The 19514-nt window shown below is 50.6% G+C and overlaps 6 protein-coding genes across 6 annotated transcripts; 3 read left to right on the top strand and 3 right to left on the bottom strand.

Moving 5' to 3' along the window:
- Positions 1 to 6167: 6167 nt before the first annotated feature.
- On the top strand, positions 6168 to 6782 carry GCG54_00004902 (uncharacterized protein; the record flags this gene model as incomplete). The annotated part of the gene is made up of 2 exons (XM_045404939.1): positions 6168 to 6357; positions 6415 to 6782. The coding sequence occupies 2 exons, from the start codon at positions 6168 to 6170 to the stop codon at positions 6780 to 6782; spliced, it is 558 nt and encodes a 185-aa protein (XP_045262882.1).
- A 1017-nt stretch (positions 6783 to 7799) lies between these two features.
- On the bottom strand, positions 7800 to 9125 carry GCG54_00004903 (uncharacterized protein; the record flags this gene model as incomplete). The annotated part of the gene is made up of 3 exons (XM_045404940.1): positions 7800 to 8263; positions 8538 to 8562; positions 8613 to 9125. The coding sequence occupies 3 exons, from the start codon at positions 9123 to 9125 to the stop codon at positions 7800 to 7802; spliced, it is 1002 nt and encodes a 333-aa protein (XP_045262883.1).
- A 1666-nt stretch (positions 9126 to 10791) lies between these two features.
- On the top strand, positions 10792 to 11946 carry GCG54_00004904 (uncharacterized protein; the record flags this gene model as incomplete). The annotated part of the gene is made up of 1 exon (XM_045404941.1): positions 10792 to 11946. One exon carries the CDS (start codon positions 10792 to 10794, stop codon positions 11944 to 11946), a length of 1155 nt encoding a protein of 384 aa, XP_045262884.1.
- Positions 11947 to 12934: 988 nt separating this feature from the next.
- On the bottom strand, positions 12935 to 13162 carry GCG54_00004905 (uncharacterized protein; the record flags this gene model as incomplete). The annotated part of the gene is made up of 1 exon (XM_045404942.1): positions 12935 to 13162. One exon carries the CDS (start codon positions 13160 to 13162, stop codon positions 12935 to 12937), a length of 228 nt encoding a protein of 75 aa, XP_045262885.1.
- Positions 13163 to 13735: 573 nt separating this feature from the next.
- Positions 13736 to 14653, bottom strand: GCG54_00004906 (putative J domain-containing protein C63.13; the record flags this gene model as incomplete). The annotated part of the gene is made up of 4 exons (XM_045404943.1): positions 13736 to 13813; positions 13906 to 14446; positions 14503 to 14563; positions 14623 to 14653. The coding sequence occupies 4 exons, from the start codon at positions 14651 to 14653 to the stop codon at positions 13736 to 13738; spliced, it is 711 nt and encodes a 236-aa protein (XP_045262886.1).
- Positions 14654 to 17021: 2368 nt separating this feature from the next.
- GCG54_00004907 (Endothelin-converting enzyme 2) lies at positions 17022 to 19514 on the top strand (the record flags this gene model as incomplete). Its single annotated transcript, XM_045404944.1, has 4 exons — positions 17022 to 17187; positions 17367 to 17812; positions 17865 to 18092; positions 18144 to 19514. Coding segments are annotated over 4 exons (2211 nt in total), but the record flags the coding sequence as incomplete, so codon positions are not given.

Genomic DNA, 19514 nt, shown 5'->3' on the forward strand with positions numbered 1-19514 from the left:
ATTTTTCTGGGCAAGACTGGAGCGTGTATGTAGCATTTTCTCAGTATATATGACACAAGCAGGTTCTGTAAATTCAAATACCACTTTACACGCCCTCATTGCTTCCAATACATTAATGACACGAACGTTTGACGCTCAAGTCCAAGAAACCGATGAGTGTGTGAAGCTGTGCGCAACATGTTGGCGCAGTTCATGCCATTATTAAGGAATGGCGTCCGCAGAGACAGCAACGTATTGGGAACAGTATGTGCGACATGCACGTCGGTGCAGAATTTTACGTGTGTGAGGGAATGGTAAACATGCTTGAGTATATTACCGTACGTAGTAAATCGAATCGTAAATACAGAGTCTCGAACAGCTTGTCCGAGAACGCGCACAGTTCTCTTTCCCCTGAGCGATAGAGGCTGTTCCCAGTTCTGTAATACTAAGAATCCATTAACGGTGAAGCTTCCGGATTGGTTCTCGAGATAGAAGTCTTCAGCTGCTCATCCTGTTGCTCCCGTGACGTCTAAGCTTTCTGAATGACGATAAAGATAGTATTGATCTCTTTCACGCTAATTCTTTCTCAACATCTACATGAAATGAGATCCGCGAATCTCAAACATGACGATTGGGCTGTTATATTTGCTGTGGACATCCCATTAACCACCCACGCCAGCTCTTGTGGGAATCTTGCTCCGAGTTGCTCCTCTCGTCATTCCACACATAATCACATAATGGTCGCCAACGTTATTGACGTGTTTTCAATATAGCTCATGCCGTGATTAATAAGACCGCATCGTCGATTATCCAAGACTATAGGTGGCGAGGGCCTTCATCATGACAAGTCAAAATTTGGGCGTTCCCGCGAGGTGCCAGCCCGCATTTTTGGTTCAAGAATATTACTCTTACCCTGAAATTCATATTAATGGGCGGTCATCCGTCCAAACACAGTTGATTAATCCAGATTCTTAAAGTATAGTAGCCCTCCTCTCCGTCTGTGATAGTTGCATGAAGCTTTATCAAACCTAGTAACTCAAAGTTCCATCGTGACTTGAAATCAAACACCCTGTATGTATAACATATGAATCACGCAGTTCGTTATTTCAAAAGAGTGTCAACTTGCTAGTAATGGTTCATGGTCATTCTATGGTGAGATTGTCAGCGCCCACCCCAAGGCAATCAAGCCAAGTTTGAGCCTCACACTTGATTGGTTGATTGATTGATTGAACTTGACAAGTTTACTTGCCTTACGATGGGCGCTGGAGATTGTTGATCGCACAAAGGAGCTATGTCGCAAAGAGGCTAAGAGCCCAGCATCTTCCTGTTTCCCCGTGACGAGGGGTACACAAATGTCTTAAGTCAGGTTAATCTTTCAGTCTCAGAAGTACTCATAAACACTCAAGCTTTCGTTCTTCCTTTCATGTAAACGAACCGTCTACTACCTATGTTAGGTACTAGAACGGCCACATGGACCTGCGATTCTCTCTAGGAATCGCGCAGAGCATGTCAACGACTTTTTGCATATGCTTAAAGCCTAATTCAGTTCGAACTGAGATGGTTGTACATTGGGCAATGTACGATATCTTTATGAGGTACATCGTTTCAGTACTACGGCCAGTTCTCATACCCTTTCCATTTCTCATGCCCCGCCTAGTTCCTAGATATACTATCGTGTGCTGTTGCTCACGTATATAGCTTCATGTGCGTGATGAGTTGAGTTGCAGACCTTCTATGTCCTTGAGATTGAGAGCCTGACATCTCGGTCCCATGCATTGCACTTAACAGTCCATTTGAGTGATGTTACGTCGTACATGGATGAACAACAGCAAAGTTCTTAACTTGATTGCCTGTTTGTACACTACCTCACCGTGCCTTGACACATGCACTCTTCCCGTTTCAAGAGAAGAACTACCAAACCCAGAACTAGCGGGTTTGAACCTTTTCGAAAGGTCATTCCAATTCCACTCCCCGTCTTGGCCCCGGCGCAGACCAAAAGCTGTGATATTCCCGCTCGAAAAGAGGAACTAGTTCACAACTCCTTTAGAATAGGTACAGATTCATAGCATAGCGGTGCAGATGCACATTTTAGTCCTGAATCCCATGTTTTACTTGTATTTTCGGAGACAGAGTCGGTAAATTTGAGAGAAAGGTTGGAACACTCGATTTGCTGGTCCACATATGTGCGTCTTGGATTCGCCCAGGTGTTGTTGTCTAATGGGATTGATCATGGACCTGCAGCTTTGGAAATTTAAACGTTGACAACGATGAAAACAATCGACGTGCCGGGATGTCTGGAGTATACGAGTTGGATTTTCATATATTCCCCGGATATCCAAGGCATTGTAATCAGGTTCATGATAAATGGCAATCATGAAGCCTGAGTTAGACATGTAGAAGGATGTTCTGCTTCGAAATCTCAGTTTAGCTGGTTGCGTGACTCAATCCTTGAGCCGTCCTCCAGGCCATGACTGCCTACAACACAAAGTTACAACTTTGAGGGCATTCGTACAATCGTGCTTAACGCTCCGCAAGATGCCATCTGCTTGGAAATTCGTGTATGCTGGACAATTAATGACATGATTCGCTTCATAATTTAGTACATCTTGAATCTGCCAGCATGTAAACCATCTCTATGACCTCTTACGACACGAGTTATGAGTTTCATCAGCGACAGTACGTACGTCGCTTTAGCACGCTGGTGGAGTATTTCAGGTTCAAGCAAGACTAACGTATTCATCTCATTAATACATGCCACAAAATGAAAGTTTTTATCTGAGAGACAACTTTAGCCCTCATGTCCTTTCCAACGCTGTTCAAATATTCTCATTCCCGCATACGTGGACCTGTATGGTTGGCGGCGCGGCGCTCTCCGTTCCTGAAACTTGAACACTAAAGACACTGGCAATGCCACACTATCTAGATTATTTGCTGATTGAAGCATATATGTGTCAAGCTTTCTACTCTTATTGAACTCAAGACGTGAACTCAGATTTTGCTTCGTTAGGCTTCATGTCCACTCAGTCCATCGAAAGGAACGCCCATGTTCTCAAGGTTTCAGCTGGTATGTAATCAAACGTTATTCAGAAATTCTTACACTTATTCCATACCTTACCGTCGGGCTTCTGAGCGAGATAATTGTGAGGGCAATAGACCTCTGTTGGTTTTGTTCTTTGAAGACATGGGTAAGGCACTTGGCGATACGCATCGGTTGTATTCACTATCCGTGAGAAGTTGTGACCAGTCTATCGCAAGAGGTCGGAACTGTACTGTTACGATGGGCATCATTGCAACATTGTATCGCTTTCTCGAGTATTTGACGCATCTGGATGGTTGCTGAAGGTTTCTTAGTTTAAACCGCAGATCCTTGTGGTAGTAAAACTCAGGTGCTCACTTTCGCCTTTCATCAAAAGAGCAAGCGGCTCTGGAATGACGTTGACAGACTATTGGATACCGTAACTGAGTATTGCTTCGCCCGAAGAGTGTTGTCAATGGCTCCTCCATGGCACTCGAGACGCCTCTTACTGGCTCAAACTGCCTTGGTAGCTTTCCGTTCCCCAATATGTGATTTTCCCCTCCAATCTGACTTTCGGCAAGAGACAAGAATCCGAGAGAAGAATGGTTCCCACCTTACAGCCATAAATAATCACATGTAAATCGCTCAGAATCTTAAGATAAGAAGCGCTATTGATGTCCCTTAGAAAAAAGTAAAGACAGATGGTTCACGGATTGTTTTCCCGACCCAGCCATCGCGATATTGAATGTATGGCTTCGTCTGAAAACCACGTTTAATTTTACAGGATGCAATAGCTTCAAACAAAGTCGCAGCACTAATGAACGAGAAACGTATCACAGCCCGTGAACAAAGTTCTGTCTCCAATATTTTACTTCTTTTATTACTTGTACAATCCACGAAGTTTACCTTTCGAGTGCCGCACTGGATCTGGGCTATTCAAGAAGTAATCACAGAGTTCCCGATCTCAATGGCAAGCTGATCACTGTGGAAACCGACGGAATTGTGTGTTTTCTTCCGCCTTCGATTAAATGGGAATGAAAATGAACGTCGTAACTCGCTTGCCTCCTCAAGATGATTTCATTTTCGTCATGTCTTGATGACGGTTTACTCATCTTCCCGATTGAAGTTGGAATAGGCAAGATTTGGAGTCGTCTAAGTGCAACCTTATCGGGCAGAAAGTGAGGCAGGCACGCCGTGCTTGACTCGCAAGCATCGCAGTTCAAGTTTAGCTGTTCTCAACAGTCTTCGGCGCTAAACTGTGAATCATCTTTGCGCATCGGACGGCATATAGCAGACTGAAGTATAACTGCGCGAAAGAAGTAAGTAAAACCCGAACAGGCCCGAAGGTTCAACACTTTAATCTCTAATGCCAGTTGAAGAGGCCTTGAGCTTCTCACCCGTGGGTTCCATCTGCCCATCTCAAGAGGTCAATGTCCACTAGCGCGCGAGGGAAACAAAATCTTGTGGAGATGATAAGAGCTAAAACATGTCAACCCCGAGACTCAACCTACCAAGGAATTCTGCAGCGCCGAGTCGTAGGTCGTGTCATTGAAATTAAAGCTTAAAGTGCTTTCCACCGGACATCTGAATTGCCGCTTATCAAGGGGCTCTGCAATATGCCGAGTTCCTGAGTAACGTCACGGTTGGGGCGGCATTCAATCCTCGAGGGAATGAAATAACCTTCTTTTGAGTCGGATCGCGGATCCGAGTTCATGGAAGGGTCTTCATTTAATTTCCGCCGAGTCGGTCTCCGCGCCCCCCACGAATCCGCAGCGCCCGCGGCAGCATGACGCTGTGCCCCAAACAAGATTCCGAGGAGGAGGAGCCCACAAAATAGGCTTCTGGGCTCGGCTTCGGCCTGATCTCAAAGGGGCTACGAAAACGAACTGACAATGCCTAATGCAGGGGCGCAATCTAGCGCCGTTGGTCCTGTCGCGCGTCTAACTTTGTTGGCGTGTTGTTTTCTGGGAAGGCTGGTCTTGTCATCAGGTCCGGATGCTTTTCAATTATTCTGCTCGCCCGCAAACCTGACGCTCAGGAGGTAGGCCTCGCGGTGGACTCAGTTTTGGCGGATGATTGATTTTCTCTTCAGTCTTCACGGAGTGGCATGTTTAGCCCCGTGTCTGTTTAGCGATTGTCTTATGACTCGTTGATCCCCTACACGGGAAGTTCTAGTCGACTTGGCGCCAATGCTGAGAACATGGTGCCTGCCGTAGATCAGGGCCAAAAGGTAGCGGATGCTCTAAGAAAAACACCCCAGACTCCGCGCCGTAAATCCCGATCCACTCTACCGGGCTCCAGATGTCAATTCGGGAGGTCTTGGACCAACCAGCGTGCCCAAGTCTCCGAAGGGATCCGCGCCGCCGGTTAGGTGCCCTCCCTTCCGATCTCTTCATCGGGGTGGTGGTGCGTCCAAACTGATGGCTTGGCGCTGCGATCGAAGCAGAGAGTGCGTCGTCATGACTTCGTTGATTAAAAATCCGAATTACTCAGTTCAATCGAACTCAGCACAAACTGCCGGTTCTCTTCGCTATCGGGCTTCTCTCTTTTCTCGCTTCTTCGCTGCACGAACACCCCCAGACAGGGTTTGTCGCAGGATGTGACCATGACCCTTACTGAATGCGCCGGAAGCAGGACGGCACAAGAACTTGCGACGTTTCACCCACGTGGATCCCACCAAGCTTGTCTTGAGCTCTCTTCGAAGAGCCTCAAGCACTCTCGTTTCGCCCAGGGATCATCCCCGGGTAGGTTTGGAGGAAAACCCAGATCGCACTAGGCAAAGAACGGGGCCAACGACGTTAGTTCCCGTGCATCCGGACGCGCGCCGTCGGGGAGAGGGTCGCAAGGGGAAAGCTATGATCGCCGCCCATCACTGTCAAATCATTGATCCTCGTCCATCCTGTCGGACCGGGATGTGGCAGACATCGTAGACGCCGGGCTGAGGCCAGATTCTGGTATTTGTAGTGCAAGGCCGCCCGCCTGGCCCCATCTTCATTCATCCGGTCTTTCATCACTTTCTGTCTCATCAAACAATCAATTGTGCTGGTCACTCGTTTCCCGCTTGGTCTAATTTCCATTCGTCCTCTCCTTCATATACCTGCAGTCTCGCTGTCCACTCTTTCTTCGAATTCTTTCAAATCCGTTTTCGTCAGTCCGATATACCGCCTTCAAAATGCGCACTTCGATCACCGCTGCCACGGCCCTCCTGGCCTCCATGGTCTCCGCCCACGGAAACATCATCTCCCCTCCTGCCCGGGCTCCCGGTCCCGCGATGGCGAAGGCTTGCGGACAGGAGAACGTCCAGACTGTTTTGGCGGACCCTACTATCCCCTTGGAGGACCTCACCAACCCTCCGGCGACATGTAAGTAACCGCAGCACCCTTAGGGAGCCTGTCATCACATGCTAACATCTCATGCAGGCCAGCTGGATCTCTGCCGTGGCGCCACCTTCGAGGATAACAAGGCCCAGGTACAGACCTTCAAGGCAGGTCAGGTCGTCAACATGCGCGCTGCTCTGCCCATTCCCCATGAGGGCCCGATGAACGTCTCTATTGTCGACACGAAGACCAACAAAGTCATCGGAGAGCCGCTTATTGTCTTTGACTCCTACGCCGACGAGAAGCTTGCTCAACTGCCCGCGAACAACACCAACTTCGATATCACCATGCCCAGCAACCTGCCCGCTGGAACATGCGCTCAGGCCGGTCAGTGTGTCGTTCAGTGGTTCTGGTTCGGAACTAGCGCGAAGCAGACTTATGAGAGCTGTGTGGACTTTGTGATGGCTTGAGCGAGGAAAGTTGATGTTGAAACCAGACCATAGATATGGGCGGCGACTTGACCGCACTCTTCAGAAGTAGATAGTATTACAGGCATTGCGCCTCTTGTTGCAATTTCTTCAAACTCGGGAGTACTTGGCTGTCTGACAATTAACATCTTGCGTTCCTCCTCCACATCTTGATTTTGACGCAAGCTATCTGCGTGAATTCTGCAGATCCAACGCTCTGCCTGCTTGTTGATATTGAAATTCTCGACCCGGGAATCCAAAATCGACAAACCCATTCGCATCAACACTCGTCTCCTTTGGTTCTGATTGCTTGAATTCTAGCATTTCCAAGCACAACGAAGTTCCTGCTCACTGACCTTCACGTGCCATGTGATTTCGCGTCGTCTTGGTGGTATATATTATCCAAAGAATTATAATGCGGTGGCAGAGCGCTGAGATGAGCCGTTTCATCAACTGACTCAAATAGCGGAGATGGACATCAAGTCGACGGTTGTTCAGGAACGGGTGGGTAGAGTGACGACTTCCACGATGGTGAGCGACAACCAGTCGTCTAATGGCCAGCGACGTAGTAAAAGAGAGGGGCGAGTGAAGCCGAAGGGAGAGGACATGTTGGAACTTCAATCAAAAATAAGTTATTCCGTCCATATTGAACTCTCCATACAATCTGGTAGCATTCATAGCAGTAGTGCTTTTATGCTCTTTCAAACACTTTTGTGTTTTTCCTTGTCTTTCTCCATCACTTCTCCCCATGTATATTCATGAGATGGACCAACTGTTTGCTTGTGGTTGTTGTCATGGTTGATATCATGAGCAACCTTGCCCCGGTTGGTGCCATAGTTGCGGGTCGGTATCACCCCTTTCTTCTTAGCTTGGAAATCAGAAGGGCCAACTTTCTTCTCAACAACAGTCTCTTCGCCAGATTTTGTCTCAAAGCGACTTGATGGTGTCTCATTCTTGGCTTTGGATACGTCGTGCAACCATTGTCGTGTGGTTGTCTCCCTATCTGGCGTGCGGTCCATGTCAATAGATCATCAGCTGCAGACACGCCGCCTGTAATTGTATGTCTCCAAGCTCGGTCGCAACTTTGTGCACCATTTTTGTGGCCTCGTGCTCTTCTTCAGACACAAAGGATTCCAGTTTCCAGTCAGGGGCCTCGTCTGCACGCGGAACATAGACGGTCAGATCGCGGAACGGGAACATTCCGTATCTCCAAACTGTGTCTCCCGGAAGCTTGCTGAGATGTTCAATAAGCGCAAGGTGGCCGGCGGCCGGTTTTTTTGACTGCTGCAGGCGAAACTTGGCAAGCACCCATTGAAGATACGGCCGAGATTTGAGGTTCGCGGGGTTCCGGTTCCGAACCTCCACAGCATAATGTTGAGCAACCTTCAGGTACGTTGAGGCATGACTCAGACTGCAGTGTTTGTCCTGAGACTGAGTATAACTGGAAAGGGAGTCGAAATCATCCAAGGCGCTCATTGAAAGTGCTGTAAAAATATCGAGTAGTGCCAGTGAAGTGCCTTCGTCAATACTTGTGCCCCAATCCTGTCGAATACGCCCAATGACAAATTTTGCTCTGTCTGAATTGAATGCGGCCCGCCGACCAAATAAGTAGTCCAGGCTTTGGTCCAATGAGAGTATCTCCAGGAGCCCGTAGCATACGTCTCTAAAATCCCAGATCCTGTCTTCTGTGACCAGATGAATATAAACTTGGTCTAGGTCACACATAGTTCTGACATTGTCAGAGTGTTGCTCGCTGACCTTGAGTGTTGTATAATACTTGAATCTGTGGCCTTCGTCAAAATAATTGCCTGTTCGGCTACCGGGTTCACCTACCTCTGTAGAATCAAGTCTAGGCCAGCTAACCTGTAACAGATATCTGGAGACGGTCGACCGATCTCTCCGAGACAACAACGCCGGCAGCGGGTCACAGGTGAGAATGGACGCTCGCAGTAGAATCATGAACCATTCGTCGTCGACTGCCAGATGAGTGTTATATTGTTTGGCGGCGAACTTCTCCGCAAGTTGGCTCAGGCCGTTGATATCGGACGACTCCAATAGAAACTGGCCATATTGCACGAGAACGTATGTGTTGTCCAAAGAGTTAAGAAGACATCTCCTGAAATGATTCATGGCCGCAGTAAATTGGCCAAGTCTTCTCAATCTCGAAAAGCTTTCAAGGTCCTCTTCCAGGTCCTCCGTAGCCTCAATCTCCAGATGAAATGTGATATCCTGGGGGGCATTGGGGTTAACATGAGCTCCAATCAGGTCGAATGAGGAACCATTTTCTTCGACATGGGAATCGTTTTCGTGAGGGCTTCTAGATTGCTTTTCAACGAATGATGGCATTCCTGTATTTCGCAAGGTTGACCTCGTTGGTTCTTGAGTGGGCGGGCGGTGGTCGCTCCGTTCTGGCGCTTTTGGGTCGGGCTTGTCTTCGGAATTCTGGCGTGGAACAGAAACACTATGATAAGAGCTCGCAAAGCTGACTCGTCGATACGGTCGCCGACCTCGATCTGCTTCCAGGGGAAACGTCGTCTGTGGGTGTTTGAAGCAGGCCGCGTTTTCATCTTTTTCCGCTTCATTATCGCATTCCTCGAATGCTCTCAACGCCTGTTCAATATCCAATATAAGTCGCTTAGATCTCCTCTCCCGAGTAGTGTTGTTTCCTTTCAAGTTCCAATCCTCCCTAAATTGACGAAGCCGCTCTGCTATCTCTTCGATATGGGCTATCTCACTCTTGGCATCTGGAGCTTTCCTACGTTTTGGGTGCAAGCGACCAAGAGCCAAATCACGATGGTTGTGATGAATTTCGTCGTCGGATATGGACATTCCTGCTCTTTGTTCAAATTTGAATGGCTCTGGCCGCGCCCTTGGGTGGTCAGCGAACATGGTCCGGCCTGGGGCGTCTCGAGGCAATGCTTTGCTATTTACAAAGGACATCCTGGCACCTGCTTTGCACCAGAAATTGAGCTAGTTTGGTGATTTTCTTGTGTTACAGCAGCAGAGCTTCAATTGCCGTAGGTGAGGATGAGAAAGCGAGGTGTTGAAGAGAGGAACACATTGTATGCCTACGATGATGAGCGTGTGATGCCAGTGATATTTGGAGGCTGAACACGCTAGCCACTTGATTCCACTTCAAACCTAAGAGAGTTCTCGGAGCGTGACCAGCTGATCAGCCCCTAGAACGCCACCCCCAACGAAACTTCCGACAACTCAATATCTTGGCTAGTGACGTGGAGGTGCCCTTTGGAATCAGTACCGTCCAAATCGTTCCCAACAGCCATATCTAGTCTTTTCCAACTGTGGTGCATGGGATCAATTACCAAATTTTCTTCGAGCTTTGTAGTCTTTTGAACCATTAATGAAATACATGTGCGCACTTCTCCATGAGAGTCCTCCTCGTTGAAGATTATCGTGGTTATCAAGACGTAATTAAACACACTAAGAGCATAATTTAGGCAGGAAACTAAGTGAACACGTTACACACTAGAAACTCCGGCGATGGATGCGAAATCATCAGGCTTGTTTTAGTCTCAAAACCAAACACGTTGAGCAAGTGCGGCTGAAGGTGCAGCAAGCCCAGCTAAGTAGGCATCAAAATCCCTCAAATGCTAGCCTGCGCCGTCCTCTCGCCCAGCTATGCATGTGACAAATTTGGACTTTTGTAGGCCTCACCACCTTCAACCTCTCTGGAAAGGAAGAAAGAAGAAACACAACGCCACTGCTTCTAAACGATATCAATCACTCAGTTACTGCCATGTCGGGAATCCCGCTCACGGTGAATCCTGTTACAAGACAAACATCATTCAAGCCTCGGCTCGAACTTCGCCGTTTTGGCCGGCAGGACTTCGAGCGATTCAATCAAGAAGAAGCTCGAGGATCCCATCTTTGTGTAGGAACTGGAGTCATTGGCAAAGTGCAAGTTGATTGCAAGTACCATTGGAGAAAATCGCAATGGGGAATCCTTGGAGAAGGGCAGAGGCCTGCTGGCGTCATATACATGGACATCATCATGGGGCAACCTTCTGGGTATTCACTCAGCAGAGCAAATGTAACCATCACGCTGAGCGAAGAGAATAATTCCGAAGGTATGGGCCGAAATTCACGCGATAGACACATTCAACCTAGTCTGAGCTCTGAGTACGCCGTCCAGGTCACGGAATTCTTCGGTCCACAGTCCCTGGCTGGCGTGCAGACTACGCGACACGAAGTGGAAGACAAGGCAATCAACCCCACGATAGCTGCCGGAGAGCTCTTCGAGGTCAGTGGAATGGGCGTCCGTCGCACAGTTTCCAGAGATCGCACCGATTGCTGGACTTTCAAGGGAACCAGAAAGAGAGCCAAACATGGAGTAGGACTCAGAACACTTGTCTGGGAGCTGAGGGAGAGCGGAACGGAGAAACAACTGCACAATCATGTCTTCTACACCGCTTTTGCATTCGAACACAGCAAAAACCCAGTTATTATGTGCGTAGAAGTCGAAGGTCGTCTCCGAAGCATGGTAAAACAGAGCAAACACAACATCCTACAATTTTGTTCACAGTCGGGTACTAGCAACAACTCCATGTACACTCGTATCGACTTCTCATCGTCCAGACCAATTACATCAAAACGCCTTGACAACATAGCCCGCGGTCTCAACATGGCCATGCAACGAGAAAACATCGAAGCGGTGCCCGTCGAAGTACCAGGGCCGACAACAGCAAGTTTTCAGCAGCTGTCGCATCGTATGGAGCCTGGTCACAAAGAACCTTTGACAACGACCGCGACGGATGATCTACGAGATCCTCATCAGCTTGATATCAACAAGCTAGAAGAAATCCTACATGGGCCCATCTTTCCAGAAACACAGAATATCACTTCTGAAAGAGAAGACGAGATTGACCTGGCGGGCTCTGAAGATACCTTTGTAGAGGGGATCCCAAGTCAAACTGTTTCCCGCGAGTCTCCAAGATCAGCTCAAGCTCTTCGAAAAGCCGTCCAGGTTGTGGCTCTAGTCCTCATCCAGTGGCTTATGTCGTTGCTAGAAGCCACAGGGTCAGTGCAATACACCCAGCACTTCAAGATCCCCACGATGCTTGACGATGAGAAACCCTCTCAACCCAATGCTAGTGCGCCGGCGGAGACCGAGAGGCCTCACATGAAAACTAACATGGCGTCTTGTTGAAGGTAATCGACAGAGGAGGGGTGTGGTTTTCTAAGGAGGCCATGCATTAATGTCACATGATATTTTATAACAGGTCTCATCTTTGGTAAGAACTGGCAGGAGTTATTGAAAAAACAATAGGTAAATTAACTGCAGAGTTCATAATGTGATGATGATTCGAATGGTCCAAAAATGTAACGCGTCAAGGACAGGATTCGAACCTGCGCGACCGAAGCCACTGCCTGAACAACTGTCAGAAGACCTGATAGCAGGGCAGCCCATTAACCACTCTGGCACCTTGACTGGTGAGTGATGGAAATTGCTAAAGTGGAAGAGACCCATATTGATCTGCACCGCCAGCTGGCAGTGTGACCCCACCAGTGGATCTCGCTGCACGTCGACAATCTCAGAACTTTAGCGTATCCGGGACACCTGAAATTTATTGTCGCTTTCTAGGTCAATATCTCTTGAGTTGCTTCTTTCTAACTCGTGTTGATGGTTGCGTTGCGTCGATGATGCATTTGGTGCCTTGGGCTAATGAGGAAACTGCACCCAGATCTCTACTTCGCTCGTTGGATTGTCCACTCTCAGCGACCTCATTCGACAAACGCTCCAGATAATGTTATTACATGAAATCATACAAGTGCATAAGATTTCTAAGGTGGTTCTAAACATCCTGCAGGACCGTATCAAGCGTCACTCTCGATTCGCGCATGGCCGGTGCTGCAACTGCTCTCAGTTTTCACGCCGAAGCAACCCAGCTTGGAATCAGAAAGCCAGACGAAATCAGCTGTCATATATCAGAGACTCGTTCAATTCCATGAAGATTGTCGTGGGTTACTCACCGAGGTTAATTGAGTTCCAATGAACCCCGCCATTTGTGTTGCGACACCAACACTCGAGCTTGCTGAGTTTCTCGTCGTAAGTACACTTGTCACAGCTCGCACCAAAGCCTCCTCTGTACTCAGTTAGTCTTTCGAGTGATCAGTAGTAAGTTGCTCGCAGCTGTTTACTTTTCTCGAGCTTCCAGGTTTCCAAGGTTGTTGACGATGCAGTCGTTCAGCTTCAACTTGGAGCACCAGAGGTACGGCGCCTGACTGAGGGGGCATGAGTAATGCAGGAATGGGTCCCTATCATTGTCGCCGAGACTGAAGCTGATGAATTCGCATTCTTTCAGAAAGTTGCCTGCAGTTCCAGCAGCTAGAAGAATGACAGCGAAGGCGGAGTAGAGCATCATGATGACTAGTGAAATGGTGTTGAATAAGTCGGCTGTCACAACCTTGGAAACCGTTCCCACATCGCAGCTTATGTACTCAGATGGTCGCGGCCTGCCTCTTGTCTTCATTTCCAAGGAATTGAGAATAATTTCTCAGCAATGGGTCTTTGCGTTGCCGAGCCTTCACGATGGTGTCACTAGGAAGTCTGAACTCGTACAACGGGGACATCATGAGAAACTCAATACGCATGTATGTTCATACTACAATGGCGGCACGGACTTTCGTCTGTGTCACTAAATGGAATCAATTGGCGCGGTCATTGAATGAGCTTGCCATGGTGTTGCTCAAACGCCACGGTGTTGTCTGTACACAAACAGATGCAAATCTCCCTTGCAAAGTCAGGGTGCTTTTGCTCCCTTAGCTGAGTCGAATTGTCACCGGTAACTTCATGCAGGAAACAACTATCTATTGATATCGATGTAACGATGCCTCAGAGGCCTATCGATGCTCAGCTACCTAATAATCCGTGCCAATCCCAAACTCCAAGCTGACCTATTGACATAGAAAACCCAACCCGATGCTTAACACATTACTCAAACCCCCACAGTATGGCTAAAGACCTTGGCAGCCAACTGTGTGAGCAACCTAGCACGATCCGACTGCGGCAAATCCTGTATCTCGTCAGCAAAGTTCTCAACAATCCTTCACACAAGAGAGAGTCTGACTGGATCTACCCGGTGGATATCTCCAGATTCGCACTAACCTGGAACACCGCGTAGACGCTCTTGCCCTTCGCGTCTCGAACTGCCCCAAGTCTGTTCCCGGCAACACCTCCAGCCAACGCGCCGGGCATGTTTCCGACGATGAAACCCAGCGCAGCGCCGCTTACGCCACCGATGGTGCCCCAGAAAGAGCTCGTCGGTCGGTTGGTACCCTCCTCGGCCATGCCCTCCTCGCGCAGCATCTCCTCGAACACATCACCGAACTGCTGGTTGTCTGCCCTCTCGCGCTGCTCCTCTGTCTTTGCCTGCTGTCCGGTAAAGAAGTTCCAAGCCCAGGAGTAGGCGTTGTTGGTGTTGGGACCGGCTTGCGGGGGGATCTCCTCCTCGGGGTCGTCGAAAGGGTCGTTGGCCGTGTAGCCGGTCGATGCACCGAACATCTTGCGCTGAGCATCGTACTCGCGCCTCCTTGTAGTGTCGGAAAGGGTGTAGTATGCGTCGTTGACAAGCTGGAACTTGCGGGTTCGTGACGCTCGCTCTGGGGAATCGGCGGGGACCCTGTCGGGGTGTGTCTTCAGGGCGGCTCTGTGAAATGGGTTAGCATCTTCAGCTGTAGGTATGGGACATAAGTGTGCACTTACTTCTTGTATGCATCTCGAACCTGCTGGGTCGTGGCTGCCTCGGTGATCTCCAGGATCGCATCTTGGGCCGCAGCGTTAGGCCTAGTGGCGAGCTATGGTGGGGTGTGAGGGGTCACTTACAGTAGTTCGGGGGAGCGCCAGTGTTCGCCATCTTGAATCTCGGCCAAGTAGGAGGATACCTCAGGTCAGTTCCGATATAAAAATGGCTGAGGGTTGGCAGGAGGCAGAGGGAGTCAAGTCTATTGACTGTAGGCTGCCGGGTGGTCAAGTATCTGCAGCACCTTTCGCCTCCAAGGGACCTGCCGTGACTGACGTCAACGTCATGTGGCGCATGAAACTGAGGAGCAAACGTGGCTTGATCGGAGCCGGAGCATACTCGGCTCGTTCCCACTTTTATACCGATGGTCCGTGCAGTCCTCAGGATGCACGGGCCAACTGTCATCCTTCCTCCCGTTCATCGCTCGAAGCTGAATCCTTTCCGTTTCTCACTCAGATGATTCAACGCCCGTCAGCATCTTGTGGCAGCAAGCTTTTCGGCGTTTGGGCGGTGAAACTTCTCCAATTGAAGGCTACTTTCTCTTACTTTCCGGTGCCCTGCAAGACATGACAGGACGACACTCGTACTCACACTTGCAACGCTTCTGTGGATTCAGGAGTAGTCAACTATTGCTCAAAAGCAGCTTGAACGACTCAGCGACACGTCCTTCATGACCGGGCGAGCAGCTCATATCGCGACTTGCTTTTTCCGCAAGCATACGGTCCCGTCGGGCAATATACCCCGCGCCGCAAGTCCTCTGGTTTTCTGGGGCTACATGGCTTACCAGGTTCATCTCCCAATCGCATCACTTATTCCAAGCCCAAGCCGCATCCACAGGCCGGCCGAGACTGCCTAACTTCAACGGCGATTTGCGTCGAGCACCTCGTTGTCAGCGTGAGACCGCCATAATTCTCCTTCTCATGGCGACCCAGTCACGAGAGACGTTTCCCAGCCAAACCTCTCGCATACCGCCCGGCTCATAGCGCCACCATTCGCGTGATGAAGTGGTACAGACAGGCTCGATTCTCTCGTGAGACTGTCTTCACAATATTGCATGGACTTACGTTCCTTGTCAGCCGCGAGGACCTGACTTGCTAGCCGAAAGCATCCCCTCAGCTCACCTTCGTAGCTCAGCATGGCCTCTTCAAGAAATCTATCTCGTCCTTGGAATGCTGCACGAAGCGGCTGAGCGACTCATTCCAAGGTTTAGGGGCCCCGCAAGGCACTCTTAGCTCTTGGGTACCATGCCCCGGTTCCCAGAAACCAGGATGGACGTGCGAAGGACGAAAGACGATATTCCACCGCCAAGACAGGGCTTTGAAAAAGTAAACAATGTTGAGTTTGGATAACGGGCGAACGAGTACCCGCATGCTGCACAACTTTGATCTCCAAATGCAGCACTTTTGGCAGTGCCACCTTTCCCAATATATGAGGTAACTGAATCTTACCACCGCCCCAGCCGACTCATGCTTCCAGACGAAAAGATTGGCCAATTCCATGCACACAACTGGTCGCGCAGGATGCCCAACCCAGGCGATCGACCTGCGGTGCCTCATCCCAAGAACATACCTCAACACCAAGGACCGGCGACGCCACCACTACACTGGTTTCGCAGCAGAACCGCAACGGCTGACAGGCGCGGAAGTACCTGAGATACACGTGCAAAATTGCACCAAGATCAGTCCCTCACATACAAATATGCTTTCCTCCATTAGTGCTGGAGCTGGACCCCTGCCACTAAGCAAGCTTAAAAGTCGCAATAATGCATACGTTCTCAAGAGCGCCTTGGCAAACATACCGCGTACTGCCACTGTCGCAAGCTTGACCTGGACCATAACATCGGTCATACCGTGTGCCTGTCCTAGGGCGCAACACATTGAGAGGATCGACAACCTCCCGCCAGACCCGACCAATCATCCAACATGGCGGAGGATCCGGAACTGGGGTCACTGAGAATTGCCTTACTTGGCAAGCGGGCACTTTTGTTTCCCAGCTTCCCCACAATGTTTTCCGCGCCGCATGCACTCTGGGATTACACCCGATTGATCTCGTCATCATACAGAGTTCCGATGGATTCATGTACTCGGATTGGTCAAGGTTCGTGGAAGCTGCCCGGGGAAGCAGCCTTGACTTGGGCATCGGGGGAATGGGGTGAGTTTATTTGCCGAGTGGGCACTCTGTGTTAGCCAATATTGCATTTCTGGCTTCCGTACGCTGTCCGAAAGAGCCCAATCCTTCAGACTTCGTGGATACCTATAAAGACCATGCCAGCTCCCGGTGTTCTAACACTGGACGAACAGCCTTTTGAGACCGTCAACCAGCGGACCGCCGTGTCGTTGAGTCAATCTCTGGACCCAGAACCTTGAAGGGAGACAATCCGTGGCTTCTGATTTCACTACCACCCTAAGGATCGTCCCGGTAAGACCTCCTCCGTCTTCTCAACTTTCCTTTCTCTCGTCTACGACTGCTTACAAGCAATAGGTATTCCGACAAGGTCGGGTCAAGCACAATGGCTCCTACGGACCTCAACACTTCGGCCACCGGCAGCTACTGCACCACCCCAGTATGTCTCGAGATCGCCTCAAACATTCTTGAGAATCTCGCGGTCAACTACACCGAAGTCGATCCGTGCACAGACTTTGACAAGCGTACGTCTTCGACTCAAGTTTTGCCTTTTGTTTCTTCCCCGCCCGCATTACCTTTGAGCCGCAAGCTTCCCCGCGCCCCAAGCTCCCAATCCCTGCCTTGAGTCTCCCACTCCAATAAGCTCGCGCCGAAGCCGACGGCACAGCATGACTCTCGATTCGCTAACACACTTTCTTGGCAGTGGCATGCGGGGGCTACAAGTCCAGGCATGCTCCGGCGGCCGGCGCGGGTAAGGCATCGACGTTGGGCGATGTCGGCGATGAGGTATCGATCGTCCTGAAGAACATCCTGGAGGGCGGGTACCAGACGGGAGCGAACGCGGGCTTCATCACGGCGTCGTTGCCCCAGGACCAGGTTCAGACGGATAGAGACAACTTCAAGCTCATTGTTGACGCGTACAATGCCTGCCTGAACACCACCGAGGTTGAGGCGGCGGGACTGACGCCGCTGATAAGCTTCATCGACCGTATTGTGAAGGCCTTCCCTGTATCAAGCGGTGGTAAAGATCCTCAGCGGATGATTAGCAAAGATGATGCTCCTGAAATGGGCAAGGCTTTGCTGTTATTCTCCGAGTATGGAATCAACACGTTTGAATCGCTTGGCGTGGACTGGGATGACCAGAACCCCGTAAGTTGCTGATGACTCTCCAAGGAGGCACGGCTTGACTAACACTTCATAGAACAAGACGATCATCTCCCTCCTCCCCGGCGGCACGTCATTACTGACCGGCCGTGAGGACAACGAGACGGTCACAAACTACCTCAAAATCCAGGCGTCGGTTCTTCAGGCGGTTCACCCCGCGAACATTTCGCAAGCCGACTCTCAAAGGTTAGCGGTGGCGGTAACAAAATTCGAGAAGGACCTCAAAAAGGTGCAGCAAACTGATGACAGCAAAGATGCTGAAGACGTAAGCAACACCTCAAAATGTCCGAAAAGTCCGCTCTAATGAAACACGCAGAAACCACTCAAGAAGATGAAGTTCGAAGACGCCGTAAAGGTGGCCCCTGAACTTGACCACGGCTCCATCATCAAAGCTCTCGCACCCGAGGACTACACCCCAGAGCATATCGTCTTCTCGCCAGCATACTTTGGCAATCTTTCCTCGCTCCTCGCCAACACAAGCGCAGAGGTCGTACAGACCTTCTTCGTCTGGAAGGCTACCACGACGCTCTCTAGCTACGTTGAAGCAGAAGCAACGGAAAAGCTCAGCGACTTCCGCTCAGTCCTCCGCGGTCTCGACCCTGTCGCCGTTGGGAAGCAGCCTCGGTGGGACCGGTGCGTCTCTGACGTTGACTCCGGCCCGACGTGGACCAGCTTCCCCGCTGGTCTTGGCTGGATTCTTAGCCGCTTCTTCCTCGACAAGGCCTACTCCAGAGAAGCGCGCGAGCTGACCACTTCTCTCATGGGCTCTATCCAGGGCACCTTCATCGCCCGCCTCGGCGATAAGGACTGGCTCACCGCCGCCGTCAAGAAAGTAGCCGAGGAGAAGGTTAACGCCATCTCCAAGAAGATTGGCTACCCCGACTCCTCCCCAGAGACCGTCAACCCAAAGAGTCTCTCAGACCACTTCAAGGGCGCGACTATCAACACATCCTTTTTCAACAACACGCTCTCCCTCGCCGCCCTGTCCACAAAACGCACCTGGTCCTACCTCGGCAAACCTAGCGACAAGGCCCTCTGGCTCAGCACCCCCTCCCAGACGAACGCATATTACTTCCCCACGTACAACGACATCGTCATCCTCGCCGGCATCCAGCAGAAGCCCCTCTACGCCGTCGGCTACCCCTCGTACATCAACTATGGCGGCCTCGGCTCCGTCCTCGGCCACGAGCTTACCCACGGCTTCGACAACAGCGGCCACAACTACGCCCCCAACGGCTCCCTCACCAACTGGTGGGACGACAGCAGCATCAAGGCCTTCGAGGAGCGCACAAAGTGCTTCGTCGACCAGTACCAGAGCTTCACCGTTACCGCGCCCAACGGCACCCAGGTGCCCGTCAAGGGCAACTTCACCCTGGGCGAGAACATCGCCGACGCGGGCGGCGTCGCCACCTCGTACGCCGCGTGGAAGCGCGCCCAGGCGGACGGCAAGGTCCAGGACTTTGACCTGCCCGGCCTCGAGCGGTTCTCGCACGACCAGCTGTTCTTCCTCAAGTGGGCGCAGGCGTGGTGCGACGTCTCGGCGACGAAGGCGTACGACGTGTACCTGCTCAGCAACGACGTGCACTCGCCTGGTTTCGCGCGCATCAAGGGGCCGCTGGATAATTCGAGGGAGTTCAGGAGGGCGTTTAATTGCCCGGTGCAGAAGCCTACCTGCGAATTGTGGTAG

This window comes from Colletotrichum gloeosporioides (genome assembly GCF_011800055.1).
Source record: "Colletotrichum gloeosporioides strain Lc1 chromosome Unknown consensus_54, whole genome shotgun sequence".
Taxonomy (NCBI): Eukaryota; Fungi; Ascomycota; class Sordariomycetes; order Glomerellales; family Glomerellaceae; genus Colletotrichum; species Colletotrichum gloeosporioides.